Source organism: Vulpes lagopus, chromosome 8 (assembly GCF_018345385.1).
Source record: "Vulpes lagopus strain Blue_001 chromosome 8, ASM1834538v1, whole genome shotgun sequence".
In the NCBI taxonomy this organism is placed as follows: Eukaryota; Metazoa; Chordata; class Mammalia; order Carnivora; family Canidae; genus Vulpes; species Vulpes lagopus.
The window spans coordinates 85,536,367-85,558,671 of record NC_054831.1 but is presented as its reverse complement, the minus strand read 5'-3'; the positions used below and the strand labels follow the sequence as shown (position 1 = coordinate 85,558,671).

Sequence of the window (22,305 nt, the reverse complement as noted above, 5' to 3'; positions counted from 1 at the left end):
ATAATTCTCCATTTATATTTATCATCTTTTTTTTCTATTTGTCCGTAAACTTTCATTCTTTTTTGGATTATTCAGACATTTATTATTTTTCATTTTCCTTCAGTTAGTTTTTTAGTTAATCTTGTAGTAATTATCCTACAGATTAAACATGAATCTTTGATCTATAAGAGTCTAATACAAATATTTTAAATTTTACAACTTCCATAATAATGCTTAGAACTCATTAACCAGGGGCAACTGAGTGGCTCAGTCAGTTAAGCGTCTTCCTTCAGCTCAGGTCAAGATCCTGGGAGCCTGAATTGAGCTCCTCGCTCAGCAGGGAGTCTGCTTCTCCCTCTGCCCCTCCCACTGCTCATGCTCTCTCTCTCAAATAAATAAATAATATCTTTATTTAAAAAACCTCACTGGGCAGCCTGGGTGGCTCAGTGGTTTAGCACCGCCTTCAGCCCAGGGCCTGATCCTGGAGACCTGGGATCAAGTCCCACATTGGACTCCCTGCATGGAGCCTGCTTCTCCCTCTGCCTGTGTCTCTGCCTCTCTCTCTCTCTCTCTGTCTCTCTTGAATACATAAATAAAATCTTTAAAAAAAAAAAAAACACCTCACTAACTGTATCCATACCATCTTCGTTTTCAATTATTGTCATGAATTTAAATTTTGTATATATTTTAAATCCTTTAAGAAACTACTATTTTTGCCTTGTATGGTTACTATTAATCTATATTTACCCTCTTCATTTCTTGCTGCAAGTCTGATTCCTTTAGGACTTCTCCCTCTGCCCAATGAATTCTACTGAAAGTATTTCTTTTAGTGCAGATGTGATTGTGATTAATTCTCTTGGTTTTTACTTGTTTGAAAACCTTATTTTTGAAGGATATATTTTCTGGTAATATAAGCATCTCCTTGACTCTGGTCTTCAGCATCTTTCCTATGATATGTCTAGATGTACTTTGTATTTTATTTCTCTTGAATGGATTTCCTCAAGCATCTTGAATAGTAAAGGATTTTCATGAATTTTGGAAAATTCTTGGTCATTATCTCTTCAAACATTTCTTATTCTTTATTCCTAGTATCTATCGCCTCTCCTTTTAGGATTACAACCATATGTGTGTTCATTTTTCATTATGTCTCACATGTCACTAATGTTCTTTTCTGTATTTTTCACCTTTTTTTTCCTATGCTTCTATTTGGATATTTTATATTGGCCTATCTTGCTTTCACTAATCCTGTGTTCCTTTATGTCTACTAAGTCATAAACTATTTAAATAGTTTTTAATTTCAGATTATTATATTTTCAGTTCTATTTAATTTCCATTTTAATTTCAATTCTCTGGTGAAATTCTCCTTTATTTATTTTCTTTATCCCTTATTTGTAACTTATTAGTCATACTTATTTTACATCACTGTCAGTAAATTTTAGTGTCTATTTCTTCTTTGGGTCATTTGTATTGTCTATTATCTTCTCCAGGTTTTATTCATGTGTCAACCAGTTTTCTGTATGTGTACTTAGGAGTATTTTTTATTGAATGCTGAATATCTATGTAAAAAGCTGTCCAGGATCTAGGTGATATTATCTTCTTCCACAAAGAGTTCACCTTTTCCTCCATTAACTTGATAGAGTCATGTCTAATCAAATTTCCTTAATCCAAACAGGCACCATGTATAGTCAAGGTGCTCTGCAGTCCTGATAAGCACCTAACACTCCAGGATGATCAGTTGAGAACTTAGTGTATTTTCCACGGTCTCTTACCATGGCAGGTTCTAAACCCTAGTCTTCATGTATCAAGACTATCAAAACTGACTCTGCTGTTCAGAGATGTTTTACTTAGGCTTTTAGTTTTCTTCCCTGGAATATCCCTGAATTTGACAAGTGTCTTGGAGGGGGAAAAGTAGCTATGAGCTTTCATCTTCCAGTCTGCCAATGGCTACTCAAGTTAGCTATTGTTCTAGCCCTAGCAGGAGCCTTCTGTCTGTTCTAAGAGCTAGCAAACTTCTGCAGGGCAAATTGACTATAGAAGTCAGTTCACAACTCCAAGAAATCTTGGCTCTTTGAGTTCTTATTATATCATCTGCTATCTGTTGCTTCAAACAGATAATTTCTGAATTTTAATAAGTTTTTATGTGTGTTTCTGCTGTTAGGTAATCCATCCATTCTACCTTTAGAAGCAGACTTCCACCAAATAAGTATATAACTTTTATTTTGTTTTTTTAAGATTTTATTTATTTATTCATGAGAGACACACAGAAAGAGTGAGAGGCAGAGACATAAGCAGAGGGAGAAGCAGGCTCCATGCAGGGAGCCTGACATGGGACTCAATCCCAGGTCTTCAGGATCATGCCCTGGGCTGAAGGCGGCGCTAAACCACTGAGCCACCAGGGCTGCCCAGTACATAACTTTTAACCTCAGATTGTTTAAAATCTGTATTTTGTAATTTTCAGTAGTAAAGGAAGAGGGGGTTTTTGAAGTGATGTGGGCCTATACAATGCCTTCAGTAAAATTTCTGCCCCCAAACAGCATATGTTCAACTTACTATGCTCTGTGGCCAAAAAAAACAAAGAAATTGTAATAAAGAAGGATATTAGCTGAACCTATTGTGTGTGGTAGTCACTTCACAATATATTTAATTCAAAGCATCATTCTGTACACCTTAAATTTACACAGTATGTATTTCAATTATTTCTTAGTAAAACAGGAAAAATGCACATATAACAGAAGCATGTGAGAAAACATAGGATTGAAATGAGCATTATTATCAAGATCTTTGGCCTTCATTGTTTATTTTTGTTTTTGCAACAATAAAGTTGGCTTATTTTTCATAAGGTATTCAATTTGCAGAAATTATTTGATCACATTTACTACTAAAAAAAATCTTTGAAATCATCTTACTTAGAAAATCATTGAATTTCAAAATGTTGATCCATTCTACACCAAGTCTGGTATACAGAATGATCCATGCATTATTGTAAAGAATTATCTGTGCTTTATGAATACACACAGTAATCCATAAAATAATACACAAAGTAATTCACAGATTTACACATAAATTCATAAAGGTGGGTTCTGGGTGTTTATTTGGCCAGTCTCATTTGGGCAATTATACAAATTGGACTTTACTGACATAAACAGAAAAGAAGGAACTTGGATTTTGATAATGTTGAAATATACTGGTGAAAACTTCAATCACATTTCTCATCACCATACATAAAAGCTATTCATTTAAATAACCAGTAAATGGAGTAGTCATTAAAGTTTACTACCATATTTATGTCTATATGTACTTGTGTTTAATTTTGTTCTCATTTTTATCACTTTCTCATTTCAATTTTTAGGCTAGATGAAAGCTAAATGTTATGTTTCAGGAATAACTTAACCAGTAATTTTCCTTTTTATGTCATTATACCCTTAAGAACAAAAAGTATTCAGGGATAAGTATAAATAATTAAATTCTAGTAGGATGACCCTTCAGATTAAAAATAAATATTTAGATTAAAAAGCAAGCCCTTTAATTGCTCACATTATGCCAAAAGTTCAACTAAGAGGTTTTACACTTATATCCATATAAATTTAGTTGGAAACCACATGATTAGCTGACTTTGCTTATTTAATACAACGTAAAACAATTATACTTCCGATAAGTTCACTTCTTATTTAATTCCTATTTCTATTCTTATTGTCCAAAATGACAAAATAATGCTTATTTCTTATAAATGAAAATTTAGCAGAATTGATAAGCTTACATTAAATACCTCAAAGTACATTGAACAGAAGATAACTTCGACATCAAAAATAAAACATTATTTTGTTGATAAAGGATGTTTATGTCTGCAAAGTAATTTAAAATGAAAATTTCCTATCACCCAATAACTTGAATAGACCTGAAAAGAATAACTGAAACTCAGAAGAAATTCTGTGACCCTTTCGAAAGATGGAGAGAAGCTGCAAGAAAACCAAAAGAAACATATACATTAAATTACACATGAACTTCTATTTATTGGGCAAAATGAAGGACAAGGAAGTATATGATGTCCTTGAATCCTTTGAAAGGATTTAAGGCTTATTTAAGGCTCTGAAATTGTTTTAAAGGATCTTACCAAGCAGTGACTTAGGTTTGTTTAGTGAGCATGATGCCAAATTATAGATTTTTCTCCTCAATTATTACTTATAAATGAGAATAATTTTTAAAATCTAATATTAGTACATATGGAACACACACAAGGTGATAGGTAAGTAACAATCAAAAAAAATTTTTTTAACTCTAGTATGTATGGTGTTCACAATAGGAAGTCACAATTTTAGTGTATTAATATTTTAATTAAAGTGCATGTTTATGTACAATTTCAGAGAAACAATTAAGTTAAGTTAGATGCTCATGGATTTTCAGGGACATAACCTGGAGAACAGTCAACAAGGCCCAGGTAGCTAAAAGAATTTCCAACACTCCGAAGATAAAGACAAGCATCACAAATATAGAGAAATGCACGAATACATAAAAGCTTTAAGACATTAAGAAGTTGATTTAAATAAAGTTTTTTCTTACACTACTTGAGTAATTATAGTTATGGAAAGATTAATCATTAAGAAAAGGTCAAATATGGAGAATATACATACTCCATAACCAGTGTAACTGAAAATACGAGTCCAATGAATATTAATCAAAGGAGGAAATTTTAGCACAATCAGGGATATGCGTAGTTTTGGAATAGAGATATACATATTTAGACAACAAAATTTATTAAAGGAAAGGCATGGCAATGAGATGTTTACCAAAATTAAGGAGAGGCTGACTTTGACCAGATACAATCTTTAACTGAATACGAAGCTATTCCTGCAGTTGGAGTTTTCTTTAATTTCTCTCTCACTGTCCTCAATCAAGAGGTTGGGAAATATCGGTTTCAGAAATTTGAACTCACCAGTTCTAGGGACTCCGGTCAGACAGACATCATACTGGTAGCTCTGGGACAGGGTCCCCGCGCCGCTGACGTCCACCAGGTGGCCCGGGAAGTGGCCCTCGGGCACCGCGCAGCCACCCCCCGACGCCGCCCCGCTCCTCCTGCACAGCCGCACCGCCACGAACGCCAGCGCCGAGCACAGGAAGAGCGACGACACGGACGCCAAGGCGATGACCAGGTAGACGGTGAGCGGGTCGGCCCGGGCCTCGGCCGCCGCCACGTCCGGCAGCGGCAGGTAGGGCTGCGAGAAGCCGTCCACCAGCAGCACGTGCAGCGTGACGCTGGCCGACAGCGGCGGCTCGCCATTGTCCTTGACCAGCACCAGCAGCCTGTGCCTGACGGCGTCGCGCTCGCTCAGCAGCCGGGCCGTGCGCACCTCGCCGTTGTGCGCCCACACGCCGAACAGCCCGGGCTCCGTGGCCTTGAGCAGCTGGAACGACAGCCAGGCGTTCTGGCCCGAGTCGCCGTCCACCGCCACCACCTTGGTCACCAGGTAGCCCGCCTCGGCCGCCCGCGGCACCAGCTCGGTGCAGGGCGCAGAGCCGTTCTGCAGCGGGTACAGCACGAAGGGCGCGTTGTCGTTGTCGTCCAGCACCAGCACGCGCACCAGCGCCTGGCTGCTCAGCGCGGGCGAGCCGCGGTCGGCCGCGCCCACGCGGACCTCGAAGGCCTGCAGCGCCTCGTAATCCAGGGACCTGAGCGCGAACAGCTGCCCGTTGTCCGCGTTGATGGACACCAGCGAGGCGAGCGGCAGCTGCGGGTCCCGGGGCGGCAGCAGCGAGTAGGTGACCTGGGCGTTGGCGCCCGCGTCCCTGTCGGTGGCGCTCACGGTGCCGATGTGCAGGGCGGGGCTGTTGTTCTCGCGGACGCGCAGGGTGTAGGTGGTCTGGCTGAAGGCGGGGGCGTTGTCGTTGACGTCGGAGACCGTCACGGTGATGGTGTGCTGGGTTTGCAGCCTGGGGGTCCCCAAGTCACTGACGGTGATGGTGATGTTGTACTCCGCCTGGCTCTCTCTGTCGAGGGGGCTCTCTGTTACCAGGGTGTAGAAATTCTTGAAAGTCGGTTTCAGAAGGAAAGGCAGATTTTCGGGAATAGAGCAAATCATCTTTCCATTGTCTCCAGAGTCTCTATCTCGAATTCTGAAGACAGACACTACAGTCTCAGGAGCATTTTCTGGGATAGAGCTGGTGACTGAAGATATGGTAAGTTCAGGGGCGTTGTCATTCATATCCACCACATATATGACTACAGTGCCTTTTCCAGAAAGGCCTCCTCCATCAACAGCCTCAATTTCCACGTGGTAAGATTTAATTTGTTCAAAATCCAGTTTCTTTGTCAGTCGGATTTCTCCTGTGACTTCATTTATTGAGAAAGTTTGCTTAATTTCATCTGATGCTTGGAACAAGCCATAGGAAACACTCCCGAAGTTTCCAGCATCTGCATCTCTAGCCGAGACACTAAGTACTGGGGAGTCTAAGGAGCTGTTTTCCAAGACCTGCACCTCATATGGGGAGTGCACAAACTCTGGAGCATTGTCATTGACGTCCATAATCAGGATTCTCACTGCAGTGGTGCCAGACCTAGGTGGAGACCCACCATCCAGTGCCATGAGGGTTAAGCTGAACTCAGGCTGCTCTTCTCGATCCAGTGCTTTGTCCTGCACCAAATCTGGGTATTTCTTGCCCTCACTATGATTTCGGGTTAGAACATGAAAATGAGAATTGGGGCTGATCGTGTATTTTTGAAGACCATTGCTGCCCACATCCAAATCCTGAGCCAATTTCAACGGAAAGAGAGTCCCTGGCGGGCTGTTTTCCGGTATTTTCAAGAGCATTTCCCTAGTCGGGAATACTGGGGAGTGGTCATTTACGTCCTGGATTGATAATTCTCCTTCAAAAAACTGAACTGGAGTTTCTAGAAATACTTGGAAATGCAGTACACACGGTTCAACAGGGCCACATAGCTCTTCCCGGTCTAGTTTCTCCCTCAAAAGCAAATCTCCAGTCTGACGATCCAGCTGCAAGCGCTGCTTGTCATCGTCAGACACCACCCGGGCCGACCTGGCTGCCAGTTCCCCCATCCCCAAGCCCAGATCCTCTGTCAGATGGGCTACAAAGGAGCCACTCTCTGTTTCTTCCATCACAGAATAACGAATAGGCTCGGCGCGAGCCTGAGACAAGAACACCATCAAAATAAAGGCCATCACTTGCCTGTTTGGTTGAATTCTCTCTAGTGTCTCCATGTTGGAGACTTGGTGCTTTTATATCCAATCCCTCCTGGGAGCCAGAAAAAGACTGGAGGTATAAAATTCTGATTTCTTGTTTGGTAGAGTCCTCACAAAGTTGCCTTTAATCGTAAATTCGTTTAGTGTGTCGCAGCCCAAACTCGCTAGTAATCCAGCACGGCTAGCAAAGCTTCATGCGTGTATTTTTTCTCTTTGCAACAAAGGAATACGCGAGCTTTTTAGGGCTCTTGATTCAGTCTTAGCCTGCAGCGCCACCCTGCGTCTCGACTGAGAAATTTAAATTCTCATGTCAAAGCATATTTTGGAAGTGTCCAAATGTAAGCTATTTTTAAAAGTGCATAGAACTTTTACAAAGTTTTTAATTCCATTAAATTGCATAATCTATAAGATTACTTCATTATACTGCATAAGATAGAGTAATTATAGGCACAAAGCAAGAGGATAACCTGGTCTCCCCACACTCTAATCAGCGGGACTTTACTCCATTTCCCCTTTACATAATCTAACCAGGTGAGATAAGTCCTTATAAAATTATAATTCATAATAGTTAATATTTGTTTATTCCCAAGTATGTGAGGAATTTATGATGATGCAAAAGTTTTTAAAGGTGTTTGGTATCACATGGTCTCAAGGAGACTATTTTTTCAAAGGGAAGTTTCTTTGTTCCTATACTGCTACACAAATAGTAGTATTGTTGAATGAAGAAGCATTTCACTTTGTTGAGTCCTTTTACATTGTGAACCCACATTAAATTTAGAAGGAAATCAAACAGTATTAGAGTCAGATTCTTAGACCTGGGGAGGAGATCAAAGGGGTTTTACAGATAAGGAAACTGAAGCTCAAAGGATTATAGGACTTGATTACTTGACTATTATCAGAATAATATATAGACAAAGTTAAGTGAGTAAATATAAATTTTTTAAGATAAAGGCCTTAAGCTTAAGCTTATTTAGTTAGATACTTATATTTTATAATAAGTTTGCTTCTTACCACTTTTTATGCTTTTTATACCAGATACCATATTCTTCAACCAGCTGACTTGAGGGGAAATAAGAAGCCCTGATTTTAAAGCATTTTATGGCTCAGCGGTTTAGTGCTCCCTTCAGCCCAGGGCGTGATCCTGGAGACCTGGGATTGAAGCCCACATCAGGCTCCCTGCATGGAGCTTGCTCCTCCCTCTGCCTGTGTCTCTGCCTCTCTCTCTCTCTCTGTCTCTCTCTGTCTCTCATGAATAAATAAAAATTTTTAAAAAGCATTTTAACCTGTGAACAAAGGGGTCTCAGGCCTTGTCTATTCATATATCATAAAGAGAAGAGACTTATTTATAAAATGAAACTCCAGCGCAGTGTGCAGCTATTGTGATTGTCAATATAATAATTTAACTGAGATTCAGTTAACCAGGTTTGGTTGCAATTAGTACATTGTTTGGAGTACCATTTATCTTTGCACATACAAGGTTTCCCCTCCTTAAATATCTTGCCATTTTATTTGATTACTTAATAATTTATAGTTCATGTTGAATGAATTATTTTAAAGGCAGTTAATAATCTTAGAGTCTGAGGGACAGAAAGTATTAGAAAAATATTTTTGAAAGAGCTTAGATTATGGTAGTCATTCACAAATATCAGATGAATAAATAAATTAATCCACTCTAATGATTGTGTTTCTATTTATATAAGAAGATTATTGCCAGATCATACATTCAGCCATTAACATGTCTGAAAATAAACAGAATTCGCAGAGAACATGCTAAGTATGATTCAGTTAAATTTACTTTGATTCTGGTTCTATTAATTAACTCCTATAAGAGACATAGCAATGGCAGTAATAATAACAATACACTTTAGAATTCCTTCCTATTAAGGCAAATCAGAGGAGATACAATATATAGGGCCATTAAGTGAAATAAAAATAATAAAACACTGAAAAGAGCAAAAGATAAGAATATTATTTTAGATATAAGTGGAAAACAAATATCTTGGGCAAAACAAAAAGCAAACTGTTTATAATAACCAAGCTCTAATTAGATTCAAGTTAAAGTGTTCAGAACAAAACTCAAACTATATTTTGTTTACTTCTTTCTATATGTTAACATTGAAACAGTGTCGCAAATCATCTCTTTTCATTCCTTTTGTCAATCCAAAGCAAGTGAAATTTAGATAATATTAACACATAGGTGCCTCTATATGCTAGATATTATAAGCATTTACACATATAAATTCATTTTATCCCCCAACCACCCTATGAAGTAGGCACTCTTATTAGCCACATTTTTTAAAGAAATTGAGGCACAGAGAGTTTAAATAACCTGCCCATAATCAAACACCATATGAAATGGCAGAGCTAGGATTCAAACTGTTAAAAAGAGTGTGGCTCCAGAATGTATTCTCTTACTCACATAAGTGGGATTGGAGAAGCGAACAACTTTTTAGATAATTTAGATTCATTCTTCAGCCTTGCCTTGGTTACAGAGATATCATGGGTGATATATGTGTTCAACTTTGCAAGTAATATAAGAATCTTTAAAATGGTCTGTCTTGGGGATCCCTGGGTGGCGCAGCTGTTTGGCGCCTGCCTTTGGCCCAGGGCGCGATCCTGGAGACCCGGGATCGAGTCCCACATCGGGCTCCCGGTGCATGGAGCCTGCTTCTCTCTCTGCCTCTCTCTCTCTCTCTCTCTCTCTCTCTCTCTCTCTGTGACTATCATAAATAAATAAATTAAGAAAAAAAAATGGTCTGTCTTCCTAAGGTATTACAAAACTTAGAAATTGGAAGAGAAACTAATAGTGTTTTGTTGAGGTCAAGGTAAAAAAAAAATAAGAGTGATATATATATTTTTATATATAATGAATATATATATTTATAGATATATAATGAATTCTCTGTAGCCTTGATTATTGGAGAAAAAGATATCTATGTATAGATCTTTTGAAATGTTATTAGGGTGTAAAGTTAAAAGCAAGTAAGATGACCTAAGAGATTATTCCCCCAAATAAATTGCTAAACCTAGAAAAAAAATCTATTATATTTTACCTGCACAGAGGAGGAGTTAATGATATCAAAGATTATCACTGAAAAACCATTCTATTCTAGTCAGGAAGGTTACATTATCCATTCTGAAGGATTCATACTACAAAATTTACACAAATTTCATCAGACCTGAAATACGACATTTGAAGCATTTTTTCTATGTTGAATATACAAAGAGAGAAGGAATAGTTTTAATTCTTCCCTAGCAAAGTATAAGCAAGAACTTCGAATTTCTTTGAAGGAAAGATCAAAATCATTTCAAAGGAATTTGAACACCAGTAGACCAAAAGTTCAAAATGCAAAATCCATACTCTGGAGTTTTGAATACTCTCACTTGTTTAAAAAAAAGTGAGAGAATGTTTTTTAAACTTCAGGATGACTTGAGGGCTATTTTGTTCTTAACTTGAAGGGGGAGAGTAGAGCAGAAATTAAACATTAATTGTTAAAAAAGATTAATTGGTGAAATAGGAATTAGATTGTAACTAGTATTTTTAGTTCCTTAAATCACACTTATATATAGTATATATACTATAAATAATATAAATATATATAATCAATAGTATTATTTCAAAATATTAAGCTAATGTTAATAATTGGTTAATATTGATGGTTTATGAATTTTGTTAGGAAGTCTTATAAATTTTTGAGATTTTTCTACTGGATAGATAAATTAGATATATCAGGCTGGCCATTTGAGTGAAATAACTTTAAAGCAAACAATACTGCTCACTGGTAAAAACAAAATGATATCAGTTAAAATTCCAAACTAAACCTATAAGTTATTTTTTAAAATCACATTTATTGGGATGCCTGGGTGGCTCAGTTGGTTAAGTGACTAACTCTTGATTTTGACTCAGGTCATGATCTCAGGGTCATGAGATCGAGCCTGGCATTGGGCTCTGCACTGAGTGTGCAGTCTGCTTAAGATTCTCTTTCCCTCTCTCTCTCTCTCCCTCTGCCCCTCCCCACCTCACAGTCACATGTGCACTCTCTCTCTCAAATAAATAAAATCACATTTATTGAAACACGACTTTAGAAAGTAGATATCTGAATAATTCAATTTTGGCTTGAGAAATTCATGATAGAATCTAAGATAATTTCTAATAATTCCTTATAGTACATACCAAATAAAAAGATAGTATTGGTATGTTTAATGTATCAGGATGTTCAAATATCTACTGTCTGACTAATAATACATCTTTAAACTCAGGAAGTATGAGTCCTCCAACTCTGTTGTTCTTTTTCAAGATTGTTTTGTCTCTTCTGGGTCCCTTGCATTTTCTTATGAATTTTAGGGTCAATTTGCCAATTTCTGCAAAAACAAAACAAAACCAAAACCCCAAAACAAAACCAGCTGGGATTTTGATAGGGATTGCACTGAGTCTGTAGACCAATTTGAGAGGTATCACCATCTCAATAATATTGAATCTTTCAATCAGTGAACACTTTCCATTTGCTTAGGTCTTCTTTAATTTCCCTGTTGTGCTCAGTGTAAAGTCTTGTACTTATTTTGTTAAATTTGTTCCTAAGCATTTTATTCTTTTTGATGCATTTTATTCTTGTACTTATTTTGTTAAATTTGTTCCTAAGCATTTTATTCTTTTTGATGCTATCATAAATGGTTTTGATTTCTTTTTTGAATTGTCCAATGCTAATGTACAGAAATACATTTGAGGGACACCTGGGTGGCTCAGCGGTTAAGTGTCTGCCTTTGGCTCAGGTTGTGATCCTGGATCAAGTCCTACATCAGGCTCCCTGCATGGAGCCTGCTTCTCCCTCTGCCTGTGTCTCTGCCTCTCTCTCTCTCTCTCTCTCTCATGAATAAATAAATAAAATCTTTTTAAAAAAAGAAACACATTTGATTTTTAAAGATTATTTATTTATTTAGAGAGTGGGCATGGGAAGTAGGAGGGTAGAAAAGGGGCAGAGAGAGAGAGAGAGAGGAAACAGATTCCTCGCTGAGTCAGGAGGCCAGTGTGGGGTTCCATCCCAGGACCCTGAGAGCATGACCTGAGCTGAAATCAAGAGTTGAACATTCAACCAACCCAGCCACTCAGGCGCCCCTCCTTAGGATGTTCTTTATACAAGATCATGTCATCCACAAAAATACTTTTAATTCTTTTTTTAATACTTGTAATTCTTAATTTCCAATCTGATTTATTTTCTTTTTCTTGCCTAATTGCCCTGGCTAGATTTCCAGTACAATATTAAATAAAGTAGTGGGAGGAAACATCATTGTTTGTTCCTCATCTTTGGGAGAAAGTCTTTTACCATTAAATATGAAGTTAGCTGTGGGTTTGAGTTCTTATTATTGCCCTTTATCAAGTTGAGGACATTCCCTATTCTTCCTAGTTTATTGAGTGTTTTCATCATGAAAGGTGTTGAATTCTGTTAAGTGCTTTTTCTGTGTAAATTGAGATGATTGTATCATTTTTCCTTTTTGTTAATAAGGTGTATCATACTAATTGATTTTCATATTTTATTTTATTTTTTAAAAAACAACACTTTAGTTTTTAAAGATTTTATTTACTTATTCATGAGAGACACACAGAGAGAGGCAGAGATGTAGGCAGATAGAGAGGCAAGCTCCCTGAGGGGAGCTCGATGAGGGACTCAATCCCAGGACCCTGAGATCATGCCCTGAGCTGAAGGCAGATGCTCAACCACTGAGCCACCCAGGCACCCCTGGTTTTCATATTTTAAACCAACTTTGAATTTCTGGGATAAATTCTACTTGATCATGCTGTATAATTCCTTCTATATGCTGCTGGAGTCAGTTTGCTATTTTGTTTATAATTTTTGCATCTATATTCATAAGGGATATGGTATATAGTTTACTTGTATTATCTTTGTTTTTAGCATCAGGATAATACAGAGCCCATAGAATGAATTGGGAAATGACCCCTGCTCCTCTTTTTATAATTGGATTTGTGAAGGACTGGTGTTAGTTTTTTAAGCATTCAGTAGAATTCTCATCTAGGAACTTTCTTTATGGGAAGTTTTTGATTACTGATTAAATCTGCTTGAATAGGATAAGACATCTAAGATGAAAAAAATCCACTTCCCCAGAGATAAAAAATTTAGGCACAAAGAAACCCCACTTCAAAATGACAATATTTAGACAACATAATTTTAATTTTTTATGAACTGCCAATTGTTTTAGAAGTTGAATTTCTCATCAAAGCTCTTCCTCATAGACAATCTATATTAGCTGGAGACAACTGACTTCAGAAATCTGAACCCATTTGTCTCTGACATTCCAGTCAGAAACCTCTCACATTAATAGTTCTGCAACTAAGTCCCAATGATGTTGACATCTCCCAAAGGCTCAAAAAAAATGGCATTATGAGCAGTAGTCCACTGAAGGTTCCCTGTTCATCCTCCACAACTGAACATCATTGAACAGGAGCAGAGAATTGAAGAAGAAGATGGCTGAGTCAATTCAGTGATCATGAGGACAGAGACTCTATCAGATGAGTACACGTCTGAGGAGGTTCAGTGAATGACAGTGAATGAGGAGGTTCAGGCTGGGAAAGGTCCTAGACCATGTCAAATAGAGGTGGCTTCTAGTTCTTAATAACAATAGCTTGTGCCTGGCTGTGACTATCAGTCTAGAGCCTAGATATGCTTCACTGCTCCATACTTACAGGTTGTGAGCCCACATGCTAAACATCAAGTACTATGAAGCTTTGCATCATTATTATAAAGATCCTGAGTTCTAACTCACATTGCCATCCAGATTACCACCGTGTTCTATGTGGCACCAGCTCAGAGCATAAATATTTGCAGCAAGTTTCCTTGGTCATCTAGCACTACCATGTGCAACACTGTAGAGCATGCAACTCTTGATTTTGGGTGGTGAGTTAGAGCTCCATGCTAGGTATAGAAATTACTTTAAAAACATAAAGAATTGGGGATTCCTGGGTGGCTCAGTGGTTTAGCGCCTGCCTTTGGCCCAGGGCGTGATCTTGGAGTCCCGGGATCAAGTCCCACATTGGGCTCCCCTGCATGGAGCCTACTTCTCCCTCTGCCTGTGTCTCTGCCTCTCTCTCGGTGTCTCTCATGAATAAATAAATAAAATATTTTAAAATAAAAAAATAAAAAATAAAGAAGTTTACGGATAAAAGAATGACAACTATACTGATTTCATACTTTTTCACAACAGTGTTGGATACCAAAAGAACAGAAGGAAAATGAGTTTAAATTTAATAATCTATGTTCAACCAAACTATTGGCTAAGAATATTCATATTAGACATAAAAATAACTCTGAATTACAACTAACAGATTTCTAGCTTTAAAATATATAGCAATCTACTCTAAAAAGGAAGAATAAATAAAGAACAAAAGTAGTGGGATATGGCAGAAAACTTTGACTTTTTTTTTTAAAAGTCTTCATTTACAAGGAAGTCATATTTAAGGATTAAGGAAGATTTATAAAAATTATGCTAGCTTGGGTGCCTGGGTGCCTCAGAGGTTGAGCATGTGCCTTTGGCCTAGGATTGAACCCCACATCAGGCTCCTTGCAGGGAGCCTGCTTCTCCCTCTGCCTATGTCTGCCTCTCTCTGTGTGTCTCTCATGAATAAGTAAAGCACAATTTTTAAAAAATTATTTCTAAAATTACACTAGCTTATATGCTTCGGTAGTTTTAATAACTGATGTTTGAATATAGTTTAGATTTAAATGAACTTAATTAGAAGTTTGAAATTTTCATTTCTTTTCTTGAAGTGTTAAAAAATAGATTGTAAATGTCAAGGAAATATTTCAATTATTAATGAATGTATGTGTTTTCAAAGAGGAAAAATGAGAGTGCACACTATCCAGAATTACATTTTGAAACTAAATTCATGCTTGGCTATTTTAAGTTTATTCAAAGATTTTCAGATCTTGCAAATTTCACTTAATTTTGATACCAGGAAGGCTAACCAAAGTTCAATAGAATAACCAATTAGAGGCCAGAGAATTCAAATACTGACTTCAGGAAGCTAATTTGATGAAGAGAAGGTCTGAGAAGTTGACACTGCTTTTATAAATCATTTGTATTTCACTTTTTCTTTATCCCTGAAATCAAAGATGTGAACAAGCACAACTGGAACCCAAAGAGAGATTAACACATTATTTTACAATTCTCTTAGTTTCCAGAAATCTCAACAAATGAAGGAAGACCAGGAAATAATATGTTGGCTCTATGGAGATCAGAATTCTTTAGCCCCAGCCCTTTCTGAATGTAGCTAGTTCTTCTGAATTTCACTGTACAGATAAGTTCCAAGTAAACAAGTTCTTGAAAAATTCATTGACTTCTCAAATATTTTTTAAAAATTACTCATTCAACAAATGTTATTGAAGCATGTACTATGTGTGAGGCATTGTGTTATAATGCTGGAGATGCAATTCTGAATAAATGAGAAACAGACTCTACTGATAATTTCCATAGAGTCTAGTCAGGTTATTTAGTGTATTTGGGGGGAGGGGCCATTTTAATTTCCTTTACTTTTTGAGAATTAGAATATTAGAGATCAATTTGGAAATAATTCACAGTAATGAACTTATTAGTCCTCATAGAAGACTACTAAAAATTATCATTAGCATTGGAAGTCATCCCTTTCACCTTGTACCAGACTTTCAGTATAGGAATTCCAGAAAGTAGCCACAATAGATAGGACTATACCTATGGTACCCTCTTTGTCCTCTACTTAATATCCAGATAAGGTCGTTTTTGAACATTATCTTCAGATGAAAGAGTAAAAGGTTTCCAACAGCCCAGAAATAAAAGCAACTTTGAAACAAGATTAAGGTGTAATTGTTTCTGATCTTCGAATTTAGTACAGAGGATCTTTTCTGGCTTTACTAAATTCTGTTCACTTTCTCAACAATATGTAAATCCAATGGATCTACCAACTAAGTTATTACTAGTATCTATTCTTTTGTCTTCCAGGTCTAAATGAATCATCAGCTTACAACCTCTCCAACTTTAGTCCCAGATCATATACCATATTGGCTAAAAACAAAAACAAACACACAAACAAAGAACCTGTCTTCTATACCTTACACAATGGTATATTTCCCTAGCTCTGACACTACCAGTACTAAGCCAGCCAAATAAAGAGAAGTCTTGAGCCTTTGCCTTTTTCTTCTCTTAATGAAAATTCAGCTAAATATGAAAAGAAGAAAAAAGATCTGACTAAAAGAGCCAGATTCAAACATCTCTATAAAGAGCTTCCTCAGTGAAAGGAAATATTCTCTTTCCTCTGATTATTAAGGACTCATGCATTTGATTCTCAGTTGTACAAAATGACAGCATTTATAACTACACTTTAATGTATGATTAAAGGAAAGTTCCATCTTAAATTCTTTTTCTCTTTTGGAATTTTCAAAATAATTGAGAAACTTCACTTTACTCTCTTCTAGTCACCAATTTTCAGTTCTTGGAAAGTTCTATCTCTCTGGAAGAGAAAATGCCTCTGAGGAGAAAATTGATTTTTTTTCCTAATCAACGTCTCTAATTGGGGACTAAATAATTTGTCACTTATTTTTTTTAAGATTTTATTTATTCATGAGAGACACACAGAGAGAGAGGCAGAGACACAGGCAGAGGGAGAAGCAGGCTCCATGCAGGGAGCCCGATGTGGGACTCCATCCCGGGACTCCAGGATCACGCCCTGGGCAGAAGGCAGGCGCTGAACCGCTGAGCCACTCATGAATCCCTAATTTGTCACTTAAATATAAGTTTCTCTTTTTCATCCAAAATAGCTATAAACTGTGATGTTTTGGTTGCTTCTAGATTTTATTCATAGGTGTAGCTAATTTAGATTTTCACAATGATATTCCTCTCTCTTCTTTAGAACTACCTCTTCTTTAGAACTACCTCTTCTTATACATCTTTTACTTTACATTATAGGGGGTGAATGCTGATGTGGATGGACAAAGTTTATCCCAGAAGGACCATATATAATCCTGAGTAATGTCAGGTTGAAATCAGGAGGAGGGAACCAAGATGGTAAACAAACAAACAAAAAATACATATGTATTTCCCTCATATATCACCATCTAAATGCCAAGTAGGTATTAAAATTATTTTTCTTAAAAGATTTATTTATTTTGAGAGAGGGAAAGATAGTGGGGGAGAGGCAGAGAGAGAGGAAGAGAGAACTCCAAGAAGACTCTGAGCATGGAGGTGGGGCTTGATTTCATGACCCTGAGATCAAGACCTGACCTAAAACCAGCAGTCAGTGGCTTAACTGACTGGGCCACTCAGGCACTCCTAGATATTAATTTTAAAAGCAGGATTGGATGGGACACCACATTTACCGTAAAGCATTTAGAATTCATATATGCATGTGCTTTCTTGAAATTAAACAAAAAAAATGACTCTTAGGTTGGGACGCCTGGGTGGCTCAGTCGGTTGAGCACAGGACTCTTGGTTTCCGATGAGGTTATGATCTCAGCATCCGGAGATGGAGCTGGGCCTCCAGCTCCCTGCTAAGCACAGAGTCTGCTTGAGATTCTCTCTCTCTCTCCTTCTCCCTTTGGCCTTCTCCCCACTCTCTCTGTCAAATAAATGAATAAATTTTAAAAAATGACTCTTGGATTGATAACATTTAGGTCTCAGAATTTACAAACTAAATTGTCGTATCCGATGCCTCACTAACAACATTTTCATGCAAAATGAAAAGGCACAATCTATTGTTCAAAATGCTCTAGGCTTAATTATTTTTCTTCAGTCATCATAAGAATACACTAAGCAAATCAAAGAGTAATATGCCTCATAGCCTATATTTTGTGTGCATTTTTGTCAATGTAAATCAATATAGTATTAAATATTAATTGCAAATGTCAAAACAGAAAGTAAACTAAATGTATTACTTTCATTTGACTACTATGTCCCTAAAAACATGTTGTACCTTAAAGAAGGTACATCTTAAAGAAGACACATTTTTGTATATCCACAAACTTCATTAACTACAAAGCTGCTTTAAGTATATTGTAAAGAACAAGATGTGACTGTATTCAACAGGGTAAATTACAAGATTACTGGTTTGGAACTCTACATTTCTTTGGATGTAGAATTTAAGATGAGTTCCTTAAAGTAAACCTGTTTGAAATCATTAAAACAAAATGAATGTATTTTTGCTCACCTATTAGAAAAAGAGAAAGAGGCATTAAGACTGCCTTATAGGACAGAAAGCAGATGAAAAAAGAATATGCAAGGATTACAAACAGCACAAAGTAAAATCAACATATAAGCAAAATGTTGTATCAACGAAAGATTCTTGATTTCAAAAGAAAACAACCACAGCCAAACAACTATTTTTTTTTACTGTTGTGTAAATGAAACCTAAACTATCCATAAAAGTAGAGCTTTGCTTTAGTCTCACTCAGTATCCTGAAACAGACCACTGGGAATAATGGGCTTGAGGAACTTGAACTCGCTGGTCCCAGTACCCCCCGTCAGACACACCTCGTACTGGTAGCTCTGGGACAGGGTCCCCGCGCCGCTGACGTCCACCAGGTGGCCCGGGAAGTGGCCCTCGGGCACCGCGCAGCCACCCCCCGACGCCGCCCCGCTCCTCCTGCACAGCCGCACCGCCACGAACGCCAGCGCCGAGCACAGGAAGAGCGACGACACGGACGCCAAGGCGATGACCAGGTAGACGGTGAGCGGGTCGGCCCGGGCCTCGGCCGCCGCCACGTCCGGCAGCGGCAGGTAGGGCTGCGAGAAGCCGTCCACCAGCAGCACGTGCAGCGTGACGCTGGCCGACAGCGGCGGCTCGCCATTGTCCTTGACCAGCACCAGCAGCCTGTGCCTGACGGCGTCGCGCTCGCTCAGCAGCCGGGCCGTGCGCACCTCGCCGTTGTGCGCCCACACGCCGAACAGCCCGGGCTCCGTGGCCTTGAGCAGCTGGAACGACAGCCAGGCGTTCTGGCCCGAGTCGCCGTCCACCGCCACCACCTTGGTCACCAGGTAGCCCGCCTCGGCCGCCCGCGGCACCAGCTCGGTGCAGGGCGCAGAGCCGTTCTGCAGCGGGTACAGCACGAAGGGCGCGTTGTCGTTGTCGTCCAGCACCAGCACGCGCACCAGCGCCTGGCTGCTCAGCGCGGGCGAGCCGCGGTCGGCCGCGCCCACGCGGACCTCGAAGGCCTGCAGCGCCTCGTAATCCAGGGACCTGAGCGCGAACAGCTGCCCGTTGTCCGCGTTGATGGACACCAGCGAGGCGAGCGGCAGCTGCGGGTCCCGGGGCGGCAGCAGCGAGTAGGTGACCTGGGCGTTGGCGCCCGCGTCCCTGTCGGTGGCGCTCACGGTGCCGATGTGCAGGGCGGGGCTGTTGTTCTCGCGGACGCGCAGGGTGTAGGTGGTCTGGCTGAAGGCGGGGGCGTTGTCGTTGACGTCGGAGACCGTCACGGTGATGGTGTGCTGGGTTTGCAGCCTGGGGGTCCCCAAGTCACTGACGGTGATGGTGATGTTGTACTCCGCCTGGCTCTCTCTGTCCAGCGCCCCTTTTGTTACCAAGGTATAGAAATTCTCTTCTGATGGTTTGAGGTTGAAAGGGAGATTGCTCTCAATGGAACACGTAATTCTGCCATTGTCTCCGGAGTCTGGATCAGAAACACTGAAAACAGCCACCACAGTCTCTGGTGAGTTCTCAGGGATAGGGCTGGCTATTGAGGACAAGGTCAGTTCTGGTGGGTTGTCGTTCACATCAACCACCTGAACTATTACTGTTGTTTTTCCTGAAAGGCCTCCGCCATCCTTGGCTTCTATGTCCACTTCATAGGTATTCATAACCTCATAATTCAAATGTTTGACTAGCTGGATATCACCAGTAATTGGATTTAGCTGAAAAGTTTTGCGAATTTCTTCAGAAGCATGAAAAAATGCGTATGAAACTGTCCCCAAATTTCCTGTATCTAAATCAGAAGCTGAGACGGTGACAAGAACAGAGTTAATGGGGCTGTTCTCTAGAACTTGAACCTCATAGAGTGACTGTGTAAATTCTGGGGCGTTGTCGTTTATGTCTAAGACCACAATGTGAACCTGGGCGATCCCCGACCGGGGTGGAGAGCCACCATCCAACGCGGTGAGAGTCAAAATGAGCTCTGGCTGCTCCTCACGGTCCAGCGCTTTGTCCAGCACTAGTTGTGGATACTTTCTTCCATCCCTACGACTGCGTGTGAGAACGTGGAAATGGGAATTAGGAGTGATCGTGTAGTTTTGGAGACTGTTTCTTCCCACATCCAAGTCCTCAGCATTTCCCAAAGGAATTATGGTCCCTGGTGGCGTGTTTTCTAAGAGTTTCAGCTGCATTTCATGTTCAAAGAATACCGGGGAATGGTCATTTACGTCTATGACCTGAAGCTCGTTTGTAATAAACTGCAAAGGGTTTTGCAGTAATATCTGAAAATGCAGTACACAGGGCTCCGTGGGGCCGCATAGCTCTTCCCGGTCCAATCTCTCATGCAGGAGCAGATCGCCGTTCTGAGGGTTGAGCTGAATATGCTGTCTGTTCCCTTTAGACACAACCTGGGCTCCCCTCACAGCCAGTTCCCCCACCCCTAGCCCTAGATCCTTTGCTAGGTTGGCTATTAAAAAGCCCCTCTCCGTTTCCTCAACCACAGAGTAGCGTCTTGACTCAGACTCAGCCAGAGACACACCCAGAAAAACAAAGAGAAATAGAACTTGCCTTTGTCTAAGAAAGCTGTCGCCTCTGGCCTCCATTGCGCTTTCGGCCATGTTCTTCCCGGATATATTGTCAAGCTAAGCCTCCGGCAGTGCCAACAAACGCAGTCTTGTGCCTTTCAACCCTGGAAGAACGTCTAGCGAATAATCCTTTCCAGATTTGCTCATATTTGCTTGCTTAAAAGTATGCCCAGGCTCACAATCCCTAGTTTCCCGAACCGGATCGGTGCCTTAGAGCCTGCGCACAATGCCGGTGGTTAATTCGCCTTCTTAGTCAACAGCGCCACCAAGCGTTCGCTGGTAACTTAAAAACTTAGAGAAGGAGTTTTGGAGCAGAGCATGTGTTTTGAATTTTTTTTGTTTGTTTGTTTCAAGATTTTACTTATCCATGAGGGGTCCCGGGATCGGGTCCCACATCGGGCTCCCTGCGTGGAGCCTGCTTTTCCCTCTGCCTATATCTCTGCCTCTCTCTCTCTCTCTCTCTCTCTCTGTGTCTTTCATGAATAAATAAATAAATAATTTTTAAAAGATTGTATATATTTCTATATTTGATTTTTTAATCACTCACTCCTCTTATCAAACCCATTTAACGCTACTGAAGGAGGTTCTTGTGTTATATGAGTTAAGCAAACACAACCTGGGAAAATGAAATGTGCCCTTAAAAAAACAACCACTGTCTCTGGTAGAGTCCTCATTTACATGTTTTTGCTGGATTTATAGATTTCGCTGCTAGGGCAACTCTTCCTGCCCTTCTGTAATTATCACACATAAACTTTAAAAGATTTTGCTCTAAATGATGTGCTTCATAGCCTACTTGTGTTTTTCTCTTATTTTCTAGATTTTGTAAAATGTGCATGAGTTGCATTTATAATCGGGGAAAATTCTATAAAAAGGTGACGAAAAATTACAATAGATCATGTAATAGATCATTACAATAGATATATTCAGAGGCCACAAATGCCTAATTCTGGTCAAATCTTCACAATCATTCAAGGAACATCGATATTTCTCCTCTTCTTATTTCACAGTAATTTTACAATTACTGGTTTCATCTATATTAACTGTTTCATCTGTATAATTGTATTTTATCTGTGGAAACACATATTTGTTAAGTTTGTAGAAGTCAGGCGTATAGTGGTAACAAGACAGATCATGTCTATATATCTTTTTAAAGAGATTTTATTTATTCATAAGAGACATAGAGAGAGAGGCAGAGACATAGGCAGAGGGAGAAGCAGGCTCCACGCAAAGAGCCCTATATGGGACTGGATCCCAGGACTCCAGGATCATGCCCTGAGCCAAAGGCAGAAGCTTAACCACTGAGCCACCCAGACACCCTAAGTCTATATATCTTAGTTTTCCATCTAATGGGATGGACAGACTTTATATGCCCAAACAACTGTGAAAA

The 22,305-nt window shown here is 39.4% G+C and overlaps 2 protein-coding genes across 2 annotated transcripts; both read right to left on the bottom strand.

Annotated features, from left to right (window-relative positions):
• Positions 1–2,586: 2,586 nt before the first annotated feature.
• Positions 2,587–11,121, bottom strand: LOC121497187 (protocadherin beta-4). Its single transcript, XM_041766469.1, has one exon. The coding sequence runs from the start codon at positions 7,188–7,190 to the stop codon at positions 4,803–4,805; it is 2,388 nt and encodes a 795-aa protein (XP_041622403.1). The 5' UTR covers positions 7,191–11,121; the 3' UTR covers positions 2,587–4,802.
• A 3,102-nt stretch (positions 11,122–14,223) lies between these two features.
• LOC121497188 (protocadherin beta-3-like) lies at positions 14,224–21,189 on the bottom strand. The gene has a single exon (XM_041766470.1). The coding sequence runs from the start codon at positions 20,949–20,951 to the stop codon at positions 18,594–18,596; it is 2,358 nt and encodes a 785-aa protein (XP_041622404.1). The 5' UTR covers positions 20,952–21,189; the 3' UTR covers positions 14,224–18,593.
• Positions 21,190–22,305: the final 1,116 nt, after the last annotated feature.

Bases quoted from the DNA above. Each gene is read 5' to 3' on its own strand.
- LOC121497187 (XM_041766469.1), bottom strand. From the start codon at position 7,190: ATGGAGACACTAGAGAGAATTCAACCAAACAGGCAAGTGATGGCCTTT.
- LOC121497188 (XM_041766470.1), bottom strand. From the start codon at position 20,951: ATGGCCGAAAGCGCAATGGAGGCCAGAGGCGACAGCTTTCTTAGACAA.